This window comes from Passer montanus, unplaced genomic scaffold, assembly GCF_014805655.1.
Source record: "Passer montanus isolate IOZ18808 unplaced genomic scaffold, ASM1480565v1 scaffold42, whole genome shotgun sequence".
Lineage (NCBI taxonomy): Eukaryota > Metazoa > Chordata > Aves > Passeriformes > Passeridae > Passer > Passer montanus.
Window position 1 is genome coordinate 5,271,572 of NW_024369041.1, and position 19,380 is coordinate 5,290,951.

At 41.5% G+C, this 19,380-nt stretch overlaps 1 protein-coding gene and 1 long non-coding RNA gene across 2 annotated transcripts in view; both read right to left on the reverse strand.

Annotated features, from left to right (window-relative positions):
• RTKN2 (rhotekin 2) overlaps positions 1-7,797 on the reverse strand; it is a 35,234-nt gene extending 27,437 nt beyond the window's left edge. Inside the window, exons 1-4 of the mRNA XM_039719603.1 lie at positions 7,778-7,797; positions 6,405-6,459; positions 3,354-3,553; positions 1,390-1,448 (exon numbers count right to left, since the gene is read on the reverse strand). Of these exons, the coding sequence (XP_039575537.1) occupies positions 1,390-1,448; positions 3,354-3,553; positions 6,405-6,459; positions 7,778-7,797 (334 nt within the window). The remainder of the gene's footprint in view (positions 1-1,389; positions 1,449-3,353; positions 3,554-6,404; positions 6,460-7,777) is intronic.
• A 282-nt stretch (positions 7,798-8,079) lies between these two features.
• On the reverse strand, positions 8,080-15,460 carry LOC120507246. The gene is made up of 3 exons (XR_005628704.1): positions 15,267-15,460; positions 10,471-10,576; positions 8,080-9,356 (listed from the first exon to the last, which is right to left on the reverse strand). It is a non-coding gene; the product is annotated as an uncharacterized LOC120507246 (long non-coding RNA).
• Between the last annotated feature and the right edge of the window lie 3,920 nt (positions 15,461-19,380).

Sequence of the window (19,380 nt, forward strand, 5' to 3'; positions counted from 1 at the left end):
GAGAGCCACTGTGTTGCCAACAGTGCAGAATCATTAACAGACAGTAGCAAATACAAAGTGGGTGTATTTCACCTGCGTATTCCATTAAAAGAAAGGAGCTGCATATTTCATATCTTGAGCAAGTTTTTCATACTAAAAACAGAGTTCTTAAAAAATTCTGATTTTCTAAAGATAGCAGAAGTGTATTATAGGACCCTAAGGTCTTCACTGCAGATAGCTCTCCAAATTTGAAGAAAGGTGCAACCGCAGCACAGACAGGCAAACAGATGCTTTCACCCAACTACCATAAGGAGGAAAGACAGATACACATTCTGCCAACAGCTGTGCTGGCAAAAAACATCATTGAACCATGTGCTCATCACTCTTCTTCTCCCAGAAGTTACCTTGCTTAAATATATATCAAAATACGCAGAATTAACCCAAACAGCTCCAGAAGTGAGCTGTTCTACACTATTTTATTCTTGATGAAGCAGGTCAGGGAGCACAAACAGATCTGTTAGCAAAGCTGGCAGAACAGCCACAGGACTGCTGAATGTAGTAACATCCACTACTGTCACAGGCAAACAAAACAATAAATCCACAGTGCTGAAGTTTGAGAACAGGCTAGAAAACACCCCATTAGGAATGGCTGTTAAATGTTGTTACTAGCTTGCATTGAAGCCATACCACTACCTTTGCTGTAGTAATGTAATCTGCATTGCCTAAATAACATTTGCATACTAGTTATAATTCTGCTCTCAGTTTGTGGGGAGAAAAAAGTTTTCAGCTCACTCACACTTATTTAGCTTTGAAATGCATTCAGTGTTTAGTAGACATGTCCTATACTATCACTTCAAAGTCTGCTGTTGTGGGGAAAAAAAAGTTTTCAGCTCACTCACACTCATTTAGCTTTGAAATGCATTCAGTGTTTAGTGGCAAACAGAAAAGAAGTATTTCCCTCTCTGGAATGCCCTGTGAGTAAAATGGAAATAGAGGGTAGGATCTTCAAAGGCACAAGTCCCCTTGCAGCATTAGAGGATTGATGCCCCTGAACCACATACACACTTTAAAAATACAATGTTTTCTGTATAGTTTGTATTACAAAACACTGTCCATCTAATTAGCTTCTATAACTAAGTGACTACCCAGCCTGTTACCTGATATAGCAACTTTTGCTCTGCATGCCATCCGGTCTTTTGTCCCATTAGCCCTGTGAGTAAAATGGAAACAGAGGGTAGGATCTTCCAAGGCCCATGTGTAACTTCAGCACAAGTCCCCTTGCAGCATTAGAGGATTGATGCCCCTGAACCACATACACACTTTAAAAATACAATGTTTTCTGTATAGTTTGTATTACAAAACACTGTCCATCTAATTAGCTTCTATAATTGTGACTACCCAGCCTCTTACCTGATATAGCAACCTTTGCTCTGCATGCCATCCGGTCTTTTGTCCCATTTTCTGAAGACCTCCAAAAAATAAAAGAAAAGAAAAAAGATATTTGAGATCTGTGCATTTAGATATCTAAAACTCAACCCTTTGATTTTCATATTAGTGCTCATTTCCAGTGTTTTTCTTTCAAGTTAATTTTGGTACCTCTGGTTTAAGTAAAAGAAAAGAAAAAAGATATTTGAGATCTGTGCATTTAGATATCTAAAACTCAACCCTTTAAACACTAAGAAGTGTCAGGATTTTCATATTAGTGCTCATTTCCAATGCTTTTCTTTCAAGTTAATTTTGGTACCTCTGTTTAAGATATGAGTCATTAATTTCTTAAGCATAATCTGGAAGGAAGGTGCACCACCTTTTTTTAAAACTCCCTAGAAGACTTTACTCCAAAGCACAGGTAATCAGAGTATTAAAAGCCAAGTAGATTCATCATCCTTGTCTTTTCCAGCTGCAAGAGGATCAAATACATTATCAATTTTTCCCTTCTGTACACGTCAATGAAGATGCAACTTACTTAATTGGTTCTATTACTGTTTAAAGAATTGCCTCCTCCTCTATTAATAAAAGAAAATTTTTAGCTACTACCAGTATAATGACTTCCAGAGACAGTTAGAATATCTCTAGAACTCACAGATGATAGACCCTAGAAAACACTAGAATTTTCTCTCTGCCACAATTAAACCTTAAACAAATTCAGTCTGAAGCAAATATCAAAAGAAAAGATCTCCAAACAGGACTACCAACTACCAAAGATACAATTTAAATGATAGAGAAATAACTCTGTAGTATGCATCTCCTTGAATGACCTCCACAGATATCTCAAGTACCCCTGAAGACAGAAATGCAAGCAATGCATGGCAGTCACAAGTCACACAATACAACTGTTCAGATACATCTCCAAATATCCCTGCCCTGTTCTGGACATGTGCCACAACCATTCTGTGCTCACTGACATCAAAGACAAGGAGTTGAGTAAAGCAGCACATATACACACTTTATATTATTCCATCACTAAAAACATAAATAAAAGATGAATCACTACAAAATTCCTTATTTTGTTAGGAAAAAGCAATACAAGTGCAATAATTAGGGAATACCACACATTATATGCTAGCTTTCCAAATCAGCTGCAGAATAGTGGACAGAAAACGCTGCTCTTTCTCCAACACATTTCTCCTATAGGGGAACATTTCTGAAACCAAAAAGTAGCAGAACTGCTCCTACAGATACAAGTAACTGGAGCCAAGCATGTACTCAAAGACTTTATACACTAAACTGCAACATAATATTTCAATAAATTACTAACTTGAGAGCAACAGTGTCTCTGCACCACGCTTCTCAACGTTGCAGCCCGAAAAATTCCATTTAGACGAAAACTTTGTAACAGTATGCAAATAAAACACACATACTTTAGCTCCTTCGAGAGTTACAATGTGAGAATATTTTCAGGTACTTCCCGTTGAGTGTTACATGTATCACTCCGCTGTAGTTAGCACAAGTGGCCAGCAGAGGGTACCAATTAACCACGATGGGGCCATTATTAAAGGACCCTTGGTAACAATAGAAAGAATGAAAAATACAAATTGCTGTATTCTGTCTTGGATAGCTTTGTTTTGTCCCATCAGACTTGGCTAGGTACCTTTTTGTACGCTAAGGGTAATCAAGAAAATATGTCCGTTGTGTTACTTGATACTAAATTAATGTCAGAAATAAAATCTACCCAGGAAAATATGACTTGTATTTGATTTTCTAAAGCAAAAAGAAGATAATGGAATTCTTTTATAAAGTAATGCTTTAAGGCAGCAGTAATTTACGTTTAGGAGGTAAGGAAGGATTTAAATCCACATTCCTAGACAGACTGCTAGAAATTCATATAAGTAAATGCCTGCTTCATCGTGCTGCCTCTGAATTTGAGCTGTACTCACTGCTCTGCAGCCCTGCCCGGGCTGGGCTCCCCCTTCGGGCCCTGCAGCTGGGCCCTGTAGGCGCGGATGCGAGCGTTGCAAACCATCAGGCTCTTCACAGCGCGCAGGAGCTGCTCCTTCTGCGAGCTCACTGCCAGCAGCCGGCAGATCCCCTCCCGCATGCGGACCTCAAAGTTGATCTTCTCTTGGATGTCGCACTCCTAGACACGCAAAAAACCCAAAGGATTAAACAAAAAACTAACTAAGAGTATTCTCAATTTTTTACATCCTCTGCAGTTGGGATAGAGAACTCTTAGGTTTTAATTATGCAGAGCTATTGCAACATTACTGAATGCAGAATGGTAGCTCTCTTCGGGAACAAATGAGTAAAACATGGGACAAAACAGATTTACTATATCCATTATACATGCAAATTCTAAACCAAGATTAACTCACTGCACCATCTGAAAGTTACTAAAAATTTATGTGCCTCCATGTGTCATTCATAGAATAATAACATATGGTCCTAGAGAGGGCTAACTGAACAAAGCTTATAAATTAACAACCCACTTCTAACAGCGATCCCTACTAAAATAAACTTTAAACTGAAGAAAATGTCTGAAATATTTTAAATCAGAAACTCAATCTCATCACCTCTTCAGCTGTCTTTAAAAAAGTGAAGAAAATCTGGTTTTTTCACTTATGGCTGATAAGAAATTCAGGTAATAACAGAAGCAAAAAAAAAGGGAGACTGATCCCAATACTCAACTGCATCAGGCCATGAACTGAGAAGTCAAACAGCTGTGGTGGCATCATGTCAGGCACACTTTTCATTCAAACAGTGAAGTAACTAAACATGGCTGGCAAGTCACTGGAATTCATCGCTGTGTTTTGAAGGAGTGAGGGTTTTTAAGGTTTTATAAAAACTGCTGAGAAGTCAACTTTTTCCTGCCTGTTTCTCAGGAAACATTCATAAATGTGCATTATTCCTCACTTGCGACTTCAAAGAGGTCAATCCACACCAGGCCAGGAAATAATGAAGGTGAAGGACCACAGACTGCTGTCTCCCAAAGGCCCGCTAGATGCCACTGATGGCTGATACACATTACCTCGTTTTGTGGCTGTCCCTGGCCAAACTGAGTATTTCTGACATGTGAAGAACAGAGTGAATAACAGAATGTTGTCATGGTATTGCAGGGTTGCATTGCAAATACTTTGCAGGCCAGAGAAGAGTGACGTTTCCTCATTACTAAACAAGAGTGCCTCTGCTACCTCTGGAATTAACAAGTTCATGGTTGTTTGGTGGTAAATAGCTCCCAAAGCTCACATCAGAGATATTTTCCATAGAAGTTCTGCTGGTATTCTCTACAGTGATATATGAAAGCCTGGGACCCCATATGACACCATGGACTATCCCATTTTTAACCCTCACAGGTTTGTTTTTTAAAGTTTCAATCATAGTCAGAAGGGGATAAGGGAGTGCAACAACACCTTTGCATTCTCAGCACCTGCATCTTTATTCACACTTTTTCTTAGGATCCATCCCATAAAAGAAAATGAAAAAAAAAAAAAAAAAAGAGGAGAGCAGTAAATAGCTTTCATTCATCTTCTTTTCTTCTGAGTCAAATTTTACATGGCTATGAAAACCTAAGCAAGCCCCACACCTCTCCCTAACAAATAATTATTTATTCTCTGAACCTAAACTAACAAATCAGCTGCTACAAAGCTCCAAAGAAGGACATCTTACTTCCCTCTAATAATTCCCAAGACCGTGGGCCTCTGCACTGCCCTGGCTCCTCTCCACATCTATCACCTGTTACAGACCTACAGTGAGGAAATGAACACCCCTCTTTGGGGCATCTGCATGTATCCATACTGGCTTTTAACAACTGCACAGAGCATTCAGTCCACACTACATCTCAGCCAGGTTCACATGAAATATTCTGGACTAGCCGTAGACGGCTGTTGGGTCATAGCTTAAATAACCACACTATACAAATCTCATCTGAAGGAAGGATTTAGCAGCCTGATTTGGGAACATATAAAGTTCTTTGTGCCTACCAAAAGAGATTGGTCATTTCCCCCCCCCTCCATTCTGTCTAAAACTACAGGCACACCATCTGGACTGGGGGGAATGGCACAGCACTGTGTTGCCATATGCTGTCCACTAAGACACCGTTTCCCTTGTGAGGTCCATCCTTCCCCCACCAACGGCAGCACCATCCAGATGAGACTGTTAACAGCTGCTGGGATTTTCAGCCCCAAACGCAGGAGCTACCTAAGCAATGCTTCTAAAAAGTGTCTTGGTATTCCTCACCTAAGTCTACTTTGTATAAGAAATTTCTAGTATTATAAAAGTAATGCAGTCACAAAACAAACAAAAATAACAGCTGAAAAAAAAATTATACAGATACTGCTGAAGGTAGGACAGGCAGAAATTTTACTTCATTTAATTGGTAACTTCATCACAGGTTCAGAATCTTATTCCAATGTACACTTCTGATTTACTGCCACAGTGGTTTACACCTAAACACTAAAACTCCAAATCCCCAAACTCTAAACCCCGTAAGTATAGTTTGTCTTTTTAAAGTAAGCAAATAGCCAGTAATCGAGCTACAGCCTTGATTGAATGCCTCAAACTCTTCTAAAACAGGGGCTATGAAGTCAAGACACCAGCTGGGGCATTTTGCAGTTAGAAACAGAAAGAGCATTTGCTACAATTGACAGCCAGAGTTTCACAGACACTCCCGAGCTCAACTTATTTGGGTTCTGAACCAACTCGAGGTGTAAGAAAACCCTCACGAATCGGAAAACCAAGCAAGACTAAAGAGGTGCAAGGGTGCTGAAAGATTAAAGAAGTGCAAGAGAGCAGCTCCGAGAGGCTGCGAAAGGGACCGTGAGCGGGGGTCCCGGTGGGCCCGGCCCAGCGCAGCAGCTCTGCCGGGGCGGCCGCCGCGTCCCCCGGCGAGCTCCCGCAGGAGCGCGGCTGCACCGCCGCCACCCGAGCTCGGAGACAGCGCGGCTCCCGCCCCCGGGCCGGGTCTGCCCTGCCCTGCCGGCCCCGGCACTCACCGGCCCCGCGGCGCCCGGCCCGCCGGGCTGCTGCCGCCTCATCCTCCTCCTCCTCCTGCTCGGCGGCGCCGCCGTTCAAACCTCCCGCCCCTCAACGGCCGCGGCCGCCCCGCCCCGGCAGCGCCCCCGGCACCGCGGCCGCCGGCTGGCGCGGAGAGCTGCAGGCCCGCCTCAGGCCGCTGAGGGCAGCGCTAGCCCCCTCGTGCATGGCCACAACAGCGAGCGCCAGTAATAGAGGCCAGGGCAGAACCTGGCTTGGCTTCTTTCTTCCCCGTTTACTTTCCCGAAACAGGCCCGTGCGCCCCTTGCTGATGAGTGCTCTTACCGGGAGCGGCTCACGGCAGCAACCAGTGCTGCTCCAAAGCGTGCCTTGAATGTTAACCGTGTTCTTGGGCTCCTGAAGTTAATCTAATTATGCATTTTTAATACGATGGTACTTCAATAGCTGCACTAGTAGCGATACTGTTAAAAGTATACTGTTATATACTGAGTAAAAGTGCATTAATTATTCACTAGATTGACTGGAGAGGAATGGGAGTCATCTCTCTCTCTCTCTTCTGCTGCCAGTTTTGCAGCTCTGTTTGTCTTCGGCAGATGAAACAAATGAGCCAAATAGTGTCTCCCACCCATTCCTCATCCCTGATTTCTTGGCTTTCCTCTCTGAATTCCTCCTTGACAGGTGATGGTCAGAAGCACAGATCCTCATTGCTTTGCACAGGGTTGTCAACATTTGTGGGAAGCGAAATGTGTTGGAATGAGTGAGATATACAGTGTTGCTAACAGCTTTCTACAGAAGACAGAAGTCTCCAGGCTAACATATGCTTATTTAAAATATAAGAAAATGCAGTTAGAAGGGAAAATTTTTAAAGCATCATTGCTTCATCAGGATTTCGCATAGGTGCTCAGCAGTTCAGCTGGACCCCTGACATTTACAACTGGGGCACAAACACAGCGGGCTAGCCTTGAAGGAAAATCATGAACTTCTGGACCAAAACTATGAATTCCTTGATGCAAGGCAGAGGACAGGGAGCTCTGCTTCCCTCCAGAGCGCTCGTCTCATCTGGAGGCACAGATGGCAGAGGCAGCAGTTCTGGAGTTCCTGTCTCCATCTTGGGCCATGTTTCTTAGGACATTCAGATATTCACTAAATACCTTCATGTCATCCTAAAATCCTCTGCATACCACTGACAAGGCATATGCCACAACTGGGAAGCCCTACCCTTGTTGCATATAGGTAAAACCTTAGAAAAGAAGGGCCTTGTTGCCCTTATAAAACCATGGCTCAGACCTGTTACTTCAGCTGAGCAGAAAAGGACTATGGGAAGGTGACTCAGCCGAAGCAGAGGTAGAAAAACAAATTATACAAGCATTACATGTTCATATTGTGGTTCATGGTGGTTGGTTGAATTACATTTGTTGTGCTTAATTGGAATGTAACTGATAAAGGCCTAACTGCTTTAAAAGGCCTGGTTTTTGCAATACAGGGCTCCCTCTTGCACCTGCTTGGGGAGTCTGCATCACTCTGCTTTGTAACACTACCCCAGGTTATATATTTATGGATGCCATATTTTTTCTTGTTGTTTGGATACTCCCTCCTGTTCTTTAGGTACTGTGACTTTCTCAGAAAAACTTTGTCCAGTTTGTTCACTGGAGAGATCCCATGAGGGAGCCAAAAGGCTTTTGCTTAATCAAGGTACGATACTTAGATATATTGGCTGTCCATACGCAGCTAAGAGTGAGCTTGAGGAAGGTTTAAAGGGAAGTCTCCACCTAATCCCAGTGCTTCATGCACCTAGGATAAGCCTTGGGCTCCTGTCTCTGCTGCAGAGTTCAGGATTTTGGATACAGCAAACGCAATCCACCAAATGAGGGGAGAACATGAGATGACAGATCAGAGTGCCCTTTTGCTTTACAGTATGGTTTATCTCTTAAAGTGGGGTCTGGCCTCTCCTGAATCACTCAGGGATGGGATTTGGGCCTCAAAAATCTACAGGTCATTTTCTAGGCTACAGAAGTAAACTAGAAACAGTAACATCTTAGGGAGTGGAATTGAACCAAACAGGTGCAAGTCTCATGTTGACTGTACCATATTATCATTGAATCATTGCTTGACCCAAGTTGAGTGAGGCTACAGCCTTGACTGAATGGCTGAAACTCTTTGATGAGGTTGATGTAAACTGTGGGAGCAGATGGAAATTTTAACCTTACTGCAGAGATAAATAAGAAATTAATTACTGTGACTCTGCCTTGCTAACATCCCTTCACCAACTCACCAAAGAGTGCACTACCACAGAAAATTGATACAACCTGTGAAAAAGACACACTGAAACACTTCCTATCCAGCATCATCCCAAGCAGTTCAGGTTAGACTCTAGAACAAACCCACTGGTTCAACCTTTGGAGAAGCACTGCCTCCAAGACCCCTGAGAACAGCTCTCAGGTACACACCAACAGGGTTTGTCAAAAGCCAGGATGACTACATGGATACAATAAAAATCACTGCAAAAGAACAAGTTATGCCCCAAATTATTTCAGGCAATCAGCATCTCTAAAACAATTTTGCTGGTGGTGTAGACAGCTTCCAGGAATCTGTGGCAGTTGTCCAAGAATTTTAGATGCTAATTAGCATGGTTTTGCAGTACAGTCTGTTCAGCAAATCTGAGTCTTAATAAAGTCCCAAAATGTGACTGCTAGTAGCATAGAGCCCGTGCCTGCAGCCCTTACATGCTCCTGCAGACACTGACTTGAATTGGAGCTCTTAAGAAATCAGTGGCAGTTAAATGTGTCTGACTCAGCCCTAAGCAACATGAATAGTATCTTGTCAAGCTCAGTGCATACCTGCTCTTCAGCTGCTTCAAATGTCCAATTTTCCAGTACATTAGGAACATGTTTCTGCAAAGTCTGGCTTCTCACATTCTTGCACCTGCTTCAGTCCTCTGTTGCATTCACTTTCTAGAGATGTTAGGTTTTATTATTATAAAATCAGGCTTCATAATTCAGTAGATCTGTCAGATGCTTAATTAAAAAATTTAAAAATTGTTTTATTTTTTTAATTAAGCATCTGACAGATCTACTGTATTCTACCACACTTCTAGTATTAGCTTTTAAAGGAACGTGAGACTGAGACTTTAAAAGGCATTTCTACAGGTTCAGAGTGAGGCAAGATGTTCTTTCCACACTTCATGTCTAGCTCCAACAAAGCTCTTAACAGTTAGCTTCAACAAAACTAACTTGAAATGAAGAAAGCTTTAAACCATCTAGATTATCCAGAGATTTGAGATTTAACTAGTAACTAACTATTCTGCTTGCTCCCTAGCTGAAGAGTAAATGCAGCAGACAGCAACAAAAAAAGGAAAGCATTGTAACCATGTTTTTTCTCCAGACAAACCTCCACTGAATGGCAGAAAAACCCAAAGGCACAACCTACAAAACAAGGAAAATCCTGCACAGTCACTGCTGCTAGTGCAGGGAAGTCAGAAGGGGATAGGGTGAATTAAACAGTGGATCTATATCCTGCCTTCTGGGGTTTCTTAAGTGAAACATTTTTCTCAGATGAATCACACCATCCTTTTATTTGGCATTTGATTTGCATTGCAAAGCATTTGGCTTCCTTCAAGTATTAGGGAAACTGGATAGCAGAGAAAAGATCATTGTCTATCTAAATCACTGTTCTGCTCAAGTGTTAGATCAGCATATTATTTTAAATGTTAGGCCCATCATTTTGGTTTAGCAGGTACAAAATGTCTACACCTACTCTTGACAGCACTGCAGTATTTTTCTTAATTTCTTAGTTCCCACAGCTTGCTACACCTACTCCTTGAATATCGTCAGTGTGCCACTAGAAATGCACTCAATTCCTCTTCAGATTTATCCTAAATGGAAATCTATGAAGATTTGTACTGGACACGTGGGAAAGAATTTGCAAAGGCTTTTTATAACTGACTACTTATTTAATTTTACACTGAAAAGCAAACTGTTACCATTGATTGCCACTGGCTTTGATTGCCATGGTATGTACCACTATAGATTGGTGAAATGGGCAGAGACTGGAATTTAGGGTGTTTACCTGACCACTTACTGGAGCCTCAGTAACTCATTTCTTCATTTCAGCCTGCTGAGGTCAGTTGAAAGGCTTTCCATCTCTTAGCTGAGCAGAAAGGCAACATGTAGTCCTACAAAAACTTAAATATGGGTAACTACCTTATTGTAATGCACTTCAGGTTCAGTTTTGATTGGATAAGGTGAGAATTAATCATCTGTCTGACAGTGAGCTAAAGCTTTAACCCTGTAATGATGAAAGTTATGCTAAGAGAAAACTTTATAGGCTCCATCTCAGATAACTGAGCAGTGTGAAATAGGTTCCTTCTCTAAGGTAGTCATGGAGCCAGTCATTGAAGATGTCACCCTATAATAGGCAGGTGCCTAAGTCAGCTAGGATGTATCACCCTTATCTTAGTGGGATAATTAGACAGAGAGACCAGAACAGCTTAGAATAAACTCTTACTATTTGAGGTCTTCTCAGATTAATTTTACCCTGACAGCTTGTCCATCTTCTGCTCAAGTTTTTTGGGTTTTTTTTTTTTAATATTCTCCTTCAACTGCTATAGTGCTCCCAACGGCACCAGGATCACATCTCTGTATGATGCCATCAACTAACCATTGATACCAAGGTGCTTCAATGAACTATTTTGTTGATCATTGCCTGTTCCTGTAGAATTTCTAAAAGAAACTGTAGAAGGTTCAGAACATACAAGGAATTATTTTTCCTTATTCCAGATAAGAGACCAGAAACTGACTCCTCCCAGTATTCCTGATGTCAATACTGTATAAAAATGCCTTCAGATTAAATTAATGTAGCCTTTTTGAATCACCATATGAGATAAATGCACTCAAAATACATTTTATAACAGAAACAGTAAGTTACATAAAATCCATCCCCACATGAATTTGGAAAACAATTACTGATATCAAACATGAAAACCTTGACAATCAAATGAAACATTTCATTACTTTAAATGACAGTTTGATCACCCTCTATGTCCTAAAGTTGCCCATACCCAGGACAGTGGATGAGTGACTAACTGAGGTATACAGTCACATGTATTCTGTTTCTGCCTGGGAGACCAGGGACATTGGCTTTGAGGCCAATTCACATGTGCTTCCCACACAGGTGCAGAATCAAGCCCATCAGAAGCATCCTGTTGGACAAGGATCCTCACAGGTGACTGAGAGCTTCACTAGAAGCCTTTCTCCAGCTGAGAAGACAATGGGAACACACAGGGTTTAATAAAGCAAAAGTTTTGCAGCCTTTCCCTAAGTTCCAAAATTTATGTGGTCTGTCTTTTCTATTCCACTTTCTACCTTTACAGCACTTGAAAGAATGAGGTTATCTTTAATTCCTTTCAAAATCAAAGGTGATTGAAATTGGTTGCTTGAATCCATTGCTAATAGGGGACATTTATACACACAGAGAAATGGTCACACAAAAATAACACTGCTGTTTAAACCCAGAGAGGTCCTTTCAGCTGCATATCCATATTATGGGGATGTTCCATACAGGGAGGGTTTCCTAGAGATGCTACACTTCCTTACCATGCCTTTTACCACGATTCCTCTGTTGGTTACAGAGTCCTGGTGTGATTTCTTGGGCATTTACTGCAGGTAGCATCTGGCTTATAAAATATCCATTTGAGACACCTGCATCTCAGTGTTTGCTAGGCAATGTGCTGGTGAAGTCACCAGTTTGTGTCATGGGAGAATCTAACTGGGCTCTCTATGTTCTGGTTTCAGGGTTAAGCCTGTTAGGATTTTTCCCAATTGATCTTGTGACAAGTGACAAGTCACTGGATCATTTAATGGATTACCATTTTGAACCTGAAATGGAGAATAAGTGCACTGACAATATCAAAAATATAAATTCCTATGTGAGAAAATAATGTCAGAAAATCACCTTCCTTTTGCTAGACAAAGGACTTGCACCTATTGCTGTGAGAACAGATGTAAGCCCACTTCTGATAGCAGTCAACCAGGAAAAAGGAGCAATTCTCCAGTTAGCTCTTGGGATTGGCATTTTTTTTTCTGAAGGTAGATCCAGGGCTAAGTATTTGCAGACAGCCTGCATTTTTTGAGAAAAACAGAGGCTATCTCTGCAGAACACAATACTTGGAAACAATCTCCATCTGAAGCAAGTTTGTAGTTTAGTCTGATTTTCCCAAGTACTGGGATATAGGTATCTAGGGAGAGAAAACCAGCAAAGCAATGTGCTCTGGAGCCCAAGCACCATTAGCTGCCCTCTGTGCAGGCACCTGCAGTGCAGCATTGCTAAGGAAGTGGAGTGACTCACCCTTACCACTGCACATCTTGAGGTGACAGCTGGCACAATAACTGAGGCACAGTAGCCCAGTATAAATTCACTTTGCATTTCACATACTATTTGGATAGTTTTGATCCAGTCTCAGGGAGGATATTCAAAGAAGCATGGATAGGGATCTATACTTCACTGCAAACTCTCATTTTGCCACAAGAAATGTTTCTCATTCGTACAAGATTGGTTTGTCTCAATATTTTCCCAATCACACTTGGGGCTATGACCATCTGCAGCTCCTTAGTTTTTCCTGCCTTGCCACAAAGCTGTAGTTTTTCTGCATTTTTCTGTCCTGAGTTGGGTTCCAGCTGAATTGGCATTTGTCATACAGATCAGGCCAAGAAAGAGCGAGTCAAAGCAAGAAGTATTAAGGTAAATGTTATTTCATGAAAATAGCACAGTAAAAAAAAGTCACATTACTATCAATACATTTATTGATGTGTGCAACACAGCAACCATTTCTGGCTGGAAATTCCTATCAGAGGTTTTAAGCCTCTGGTCCTTAAGGAAAATCTGGCTTGCAAATTATGTCCTGTTTCTTACAGAAATAGATACTGAATAAATATTGAACAGTTCATCCACTCAAGTGCTTAGATTAAAGAAATACATCCAAAGGGATAAAAAGATTTAAGTTTTTAGAACTGCCAGACAGTTTTTCTATTCTCAGCACCCCTAGTTGCTGTGCCTCCACCAAACTTCTCTCTAAACCCAGTCTCTTCCTCTGCCCTCAGAGTGCAATACCACTGTGAAATAACTTGACTCCTTGAAACCTCAAAAGAGCCATAATGCAACAAAAAATATTTGTCACATCACAGCCAGTACTAGGACTCCAGGGATGTAAGGCTGCTCCTGGGGAATAAGCCCAGAGCCAGTCTACAAATTTATACAAATCATGCTTTTTTGTGGAATCACTGTGGTGTTGGATCAAAATTGTTCATTCACATGTAGGAGGAAGTAGGGTATCATTTTCATAGGGTAGAAGGATGCAGGGGGAGAAGTTTGCTGCAAAGGACCCTGTGGACACCCCATGGCTGAGGTGATGTGCAGCACACCCTCTCTTCAAGCTTACCACAGCTGCACTGAAGGAAACCAGCCCAGATTATTTTTTTCTCCTACTCCAGTTCCCCTTAAAGCCAAACCACAGGGAGGGGATGAAACTGGGCTGTGCATGTGTTCTCCTCAATGTGAGATGGAAACATTTCTTGCTAATGCTAATATTTTTTGACTAACAAGATGACCCATTTTTGCTCATCATTATGAAAAATTGGGGGTGGAGTAGCAAATATAAGTAACTACATTTTACCTGGGGTTGGTTTGTCAGACATTTCTATCATCCTTCTAACCATTTCACAGCTTGTTAAATGAGCTAAGACAACACTTCATGTCACTGAAGTGAATTTTAAATTAAAATTATGGTAACAATAAATAGCACCTCATGTTTTTACAGACAATTTCATCTAGAAGAATAAAAATAACTAGTTCTGCCTGGATGCATGCATGACTTGCACACACGCACATGTTTACTTTCTTATCTAAAAATCAGTTTGAGTTCTAGGAAGCTATTTCTAGCATTTGATTCTAACCCTGTGTTTGTACAGTGTCATCAAAAAGCAATCAGGATGTTTAAAGAAAAACCAACAAACAGCAACTGCATTTTTTATAACCGGTTCTTTAAGAAGTAAATGCAGATCCAGAGGGGAAGTTATCCCAGTCTGACACAGAGGGACACCTCTTCAAGATAATCCTAGATACTTTTTTGATAACTGTTTGTGTGCTAAGGCTGTTTTAACCAACAAATTAAAATCTCTGCTTTCTTTTATTCCTTCTCTGTTCAGGAACGTCTTCCCTGTCCATAAACAATCTCTGCAACACTAAGTCACCCTGCTTACATAGATAAGGCATTATATTTTGTGAGAGACCACACCAGCAAAAGCAAGCCACTACCTAACACGAAGACCATTTTTTCTTAGTTTATTCATAGTGTGGACACTCATAACACAGTCTTATTTTTTTAAAAATACCCCTGCTCTATCATACAGCCCCCTTCAGAAGTGTATTAACTTCCATCTTTAAAACACCAGCCCAGGAGGGAGCTTTGAAAGATACAAGTGGGCTGTTACTCCTCATCTGCCCGTTGCCTAAAGCCTCTCTCCAAAAGTCCATCTCTCTCACACTTTTGTGTCCTTCACACGTCTGTTGCTACAGCTGCCTGCTACACAGACAAGAACACGCTCTTGCTGAATGGATTTAAACAGCCACTTGGCACCACCAGGCACTGAAGCACCCAGAACTTCACTGGCAGCTTTCATGCAGGCAGTACACACATTACTAATCTGAACAGGCTTTTCTCATTACCACCCTAGTCACGCAAGTTTTCAGGCATTCCTTTCAAATTATCTTATGACACAACATCGCTAGGTTGGTGGAGAACTTCTTAGACAATTTTAGAGGTAATAAGTTCCATACATGTTTGGCACCATAATGGTTTATGTCATTACCTTACTGTAAAACCTTCACACCTTCTCTGTGAGTTCTCATGGGCAATGCTGACTCCTCACTTTCTTCTGCACGGCCAGATGACTCCTTCCTGTCCTTTGCACAACTGCCTCACCCTTGCAGCCCCTCACGGGACATCCCCCCTCACGGTACATACTCATGCACCCTCACTGTCCCTCACACGACCATCTACCCCTTCCCCCTCACAGCACAACCCCCAAATCCCCTTTCGACCAGCTAACCCACTCTTTTATAACACCCATCCTTACTGGATATAGCTGTGGCCTATTAAGGGTAAGCCTTAATTGGACACAGCTGTGGCCTATTAAGGGCAGGCCTGTTCCTAATCTTTGGTAATTAGTACAGCTGCAACTCCTCAGGGGTGAGATTGCTTTCAGCACTATCTCTTATTTTTCTACAATCCATCCTCCCACAGGTTTACCAAGTGCCACCAAGTGTACTTTAAGGGCAGTCATCTCAATAGATGGCTAGAAAGTCATCCATGGCAAAGAAGCTTCTCAGGCTGTGCCTCTGAGGCATCAGATTTTTGTAAGGAATTAATAATTCTCTTGTTACTAATGGCTTCACCTCCAGGCATTTCTAAACTAAATTTACTGATCTAACCAAATAGCCTGAGTTTGGGATAAAATGTTTCAAAAGAGAACAGGCAAGGGACACTAATCACAGGTAGCACTGCAGCTTTCATTGAAGGCTTGGAGAGAAACTGCATGGGAATTTCGCATGCTGGGAAGGCTCACCTGAGTTTAGCATAGGCATGAATCAGTCTGGAGATGGAACCAAGCCCCATTTGGATGAGATCAGTTTGGGCTCTGTTCCTGCTCCTTGTGGGAGGATCCTTGGCTGCAAATTATATAAAGTTAGCAGCCATCTGGGGGCAAGAAATTTGAGGAAAAGACAGAAAACACCATGGCCCAATACATTTTTCTCCTTTGGCGAACACGTGTGCTTTCAGTTCCCAGCCTCAGATGGAGCCAGAAGGGTCTGGTCACACAGCCTTCCAGACCTGCTGCCTGAGAGATAGATGTGGATGTGAAAACATCTGTTTTCAGGAATCTTTTTACATATTGACTCTTACCTATCTTTCAAATTGTAAATATATCTATGATTCAGTGCACATGTGGCAGTGGCAGGAGCACAGTACTTCCCAAGGACTGTGCCTTTTATTTATTCAAATTTTCCATGGATCCGTATCTGTTACATTTTCTAGAGCACAGCTTGTTTATTTGTTTGCTACCTGCATACATATCTTTAGTTCACTGCACTTTTTAGCTCCTGTGAATAAGAACATGTCATTGACTTCAGAGACTTCTTTTGAGAAGAAGCTCCTTTGTGCATAAAACCATTTGACAAAACCTTCTTGCATGCTCACAGGCAGGGCCTTCAAAGTGGGATTAAAGACAGTCCAGCACCTTGCTCTGAACACAGTAGATTTAGCAATTGCACAGGGTAGCATTCATTATAACACCAGACATTAAATTGTCCCTTGAAGGACAACAAACTCACCTCAGTTTGCACTACATGAGACATTGCTTTAGCACAGGCCATTTGGCAGAAAATACCAGATGTAAACAGAGGCCCATTTCTTCAGAAAGACACTGCCTAACACTTCTGCAGTGAGCACCATTTAGAGAAGGGCTGCAACAAGAGACAAACAATTGCCTTGCTTTCATGCTCAGGTGAATTTCACCCCATCTAACAGATTTCTGTCCTTGCCACATGCAACCTGCTGCAGAAGAGGCGAAGGACTCCAGAAGAGCTGGGCAGCTTTATCATTTTTCCTGTCCAGTTTGATCATTGCTTGGCTGCAATCTGAAAACTGCATGCTACCAGCAAAGCTAAAACACTGGAGAAAACCAGGCTCTTTCATCTCACTACCATGTAGGAACTAATGAGTGCTCTGTACTTTTCTTTTAAGTTTGTCCCTTTCTTGTAGATCGTGTCTACTCTTTATCATCTAGGAAGCCTGTTGGCTTAAGTGAGCCCCTCTCCAGTAACTCTGAAAGGCTCATTCATCCCCCCATTCAGAGTTCTAGCCAGCAGAAGCCTCCAGCCTACTCAGTCATTCTCCCAGGACAGCACCAGCTGATCCCCCAGACCTTTACATGTAACGCAAATGTGAAAGTGAACTGCTGACATGAATATCAGAAAAATGAGTGTGAAGGAATAGAATTGTCCCTAAGCATCCAATAAAATCAATATACTTTCAGATGACATTAAAGACACAACTGTCTGCTGTGTCCCTATGTGATACTTGGGATGCAGGTACCCTGAGCAAAAAGGAATTGAATATATGGAATCATTTAATATATGGCATCAATGTGAAAAGCTGCAGAGCCTAATTTTCTCAGGGAATAGAAATTACTACACTCAAGCTACAGAAAAGTTTGTAGCATTCTACTAAGTTTTGTCAGTATTCTTCTGAATCCAAGCTAAGGTTTCCCTGTTGGTTTGAATTTATTACCACGGTATAATAGTAAACAGAGAATAAAATACCTTTTATTGCCCAAACTGACATTTTCCTCCCTCCCTCTTGTTTTGGTTTGGTTTTCCTCCTTTTGAAAGAACTGCTGTGTACTGTATGCTTCACAGTCTGGGTATTTTTCAGTATACTCTTCCTTTGTGCTCCTTCTGAGTTACTGCATTACCATATGTAGAAAAGTGCACCAAATGTAGTGGTCCTTAAAAATCATATGTTAAGATTGTTGATATGTGACAGCAAAGACCAAGCACCCCATACTAGTAGGAACATGAAGCAACATGGCAAATTCTAAGTGGTATTGAAGTCCCTGGCTATAGGAACTGACATCAATTTGAGATTTTACTTAAGAAAATTAAATCAAATAATTCCAAGTCATATTAGTATGGATACGACATAGGAAATGGAATGGTATTTTCTTCATTATTTAAAAATTCTTATCTGAATACAGAAAATGCCCAAAGGACATTTGAAATTGAATTGTAATTTGAAATGAAATTGAATTTGAGTTGAAAGGACCATAAATACCTTCTGAGGTTCTGTCTTTCCAATGCTTCATTCCAACCAGCACTTGGCAATTGTTATGCTAATTGAAACTTCAGGGGACACATGATTTTGCAAAAACCTATCAATATTCATATTGATATTTTAATTTCCAGAAAGACCAGTGATGGAAGAACTGTGGGCTTTGTGCTGTTAATTTGTTTGTATGGCCAGATGTTGTGTGGAAACTTCTTTGCTTGTGCTGTCACTTCCTGTTGATCCCAAATCCATTTCAGATTATGCGATAGCATTACCTGGTCAGAACATGGCAACAAGCAACGTTTTCAAATAAACTAAAACTGAAACAGGATGAGCTCTGGATTCTTCTCTTCCATTACTTGGGCTTTACTATTAGCCATGTTAAAAAGTACTCCCCCTGAATTAATAAGAGATTACCATCTGCAATGTATTTTGATCTTAAAGCTAAGGAATCCTCATCCTGACAGTCCCAGTGCTGTAGACAGAGGTGCTGCTGCACTGTGGCTGCTCACATGAGGAGCAGGAGTGAAATGGCTTTGTTAAAAGGCTCCAGTTTATTCTCATGAATGTTACAACTCAGAACTTAGACTTCTGACCTCTGAAGAAGAGGCACTGGAAACGTAGTATGTTCCTCTTTCCTTTCAAGATAAGCACAGTAAAGGGTCACTTGGCTGGAAGATAAATCCCCCAGCTTTTCCTCTCAAGAGGTGATACTTATGTTTTCTTTATCCTCCTAACTAATTGAAGTTGTTCTTTTGGAAGAAAAATCAAAATGGCTGAAGTTCCAGCCATATCCCCTGGTGACACTCCTCCCCACAGCCCATCTTCTCCTGTCTCTTGGAAGATATGCTCACAGCCATTTCACACCTGAAAACTCACACCATGTATGGACTAAATGGTGCAAATCAACCCATAAGACAACCCTTTATTCTCTATTTTCCCATAAGAGCATGCAACAGCATGGGTAGAGAAGAGGAAAGCTCAACAACTTTCCAGAGTCAGCTCCAGCCTGGGGTTTCCTGTCAGGACAACAATGAGTTTGGAGAGCCTGAAGGAAGGCTGGAAGCTGACTGCAAATCAGGCAGGATAAGCTGCTG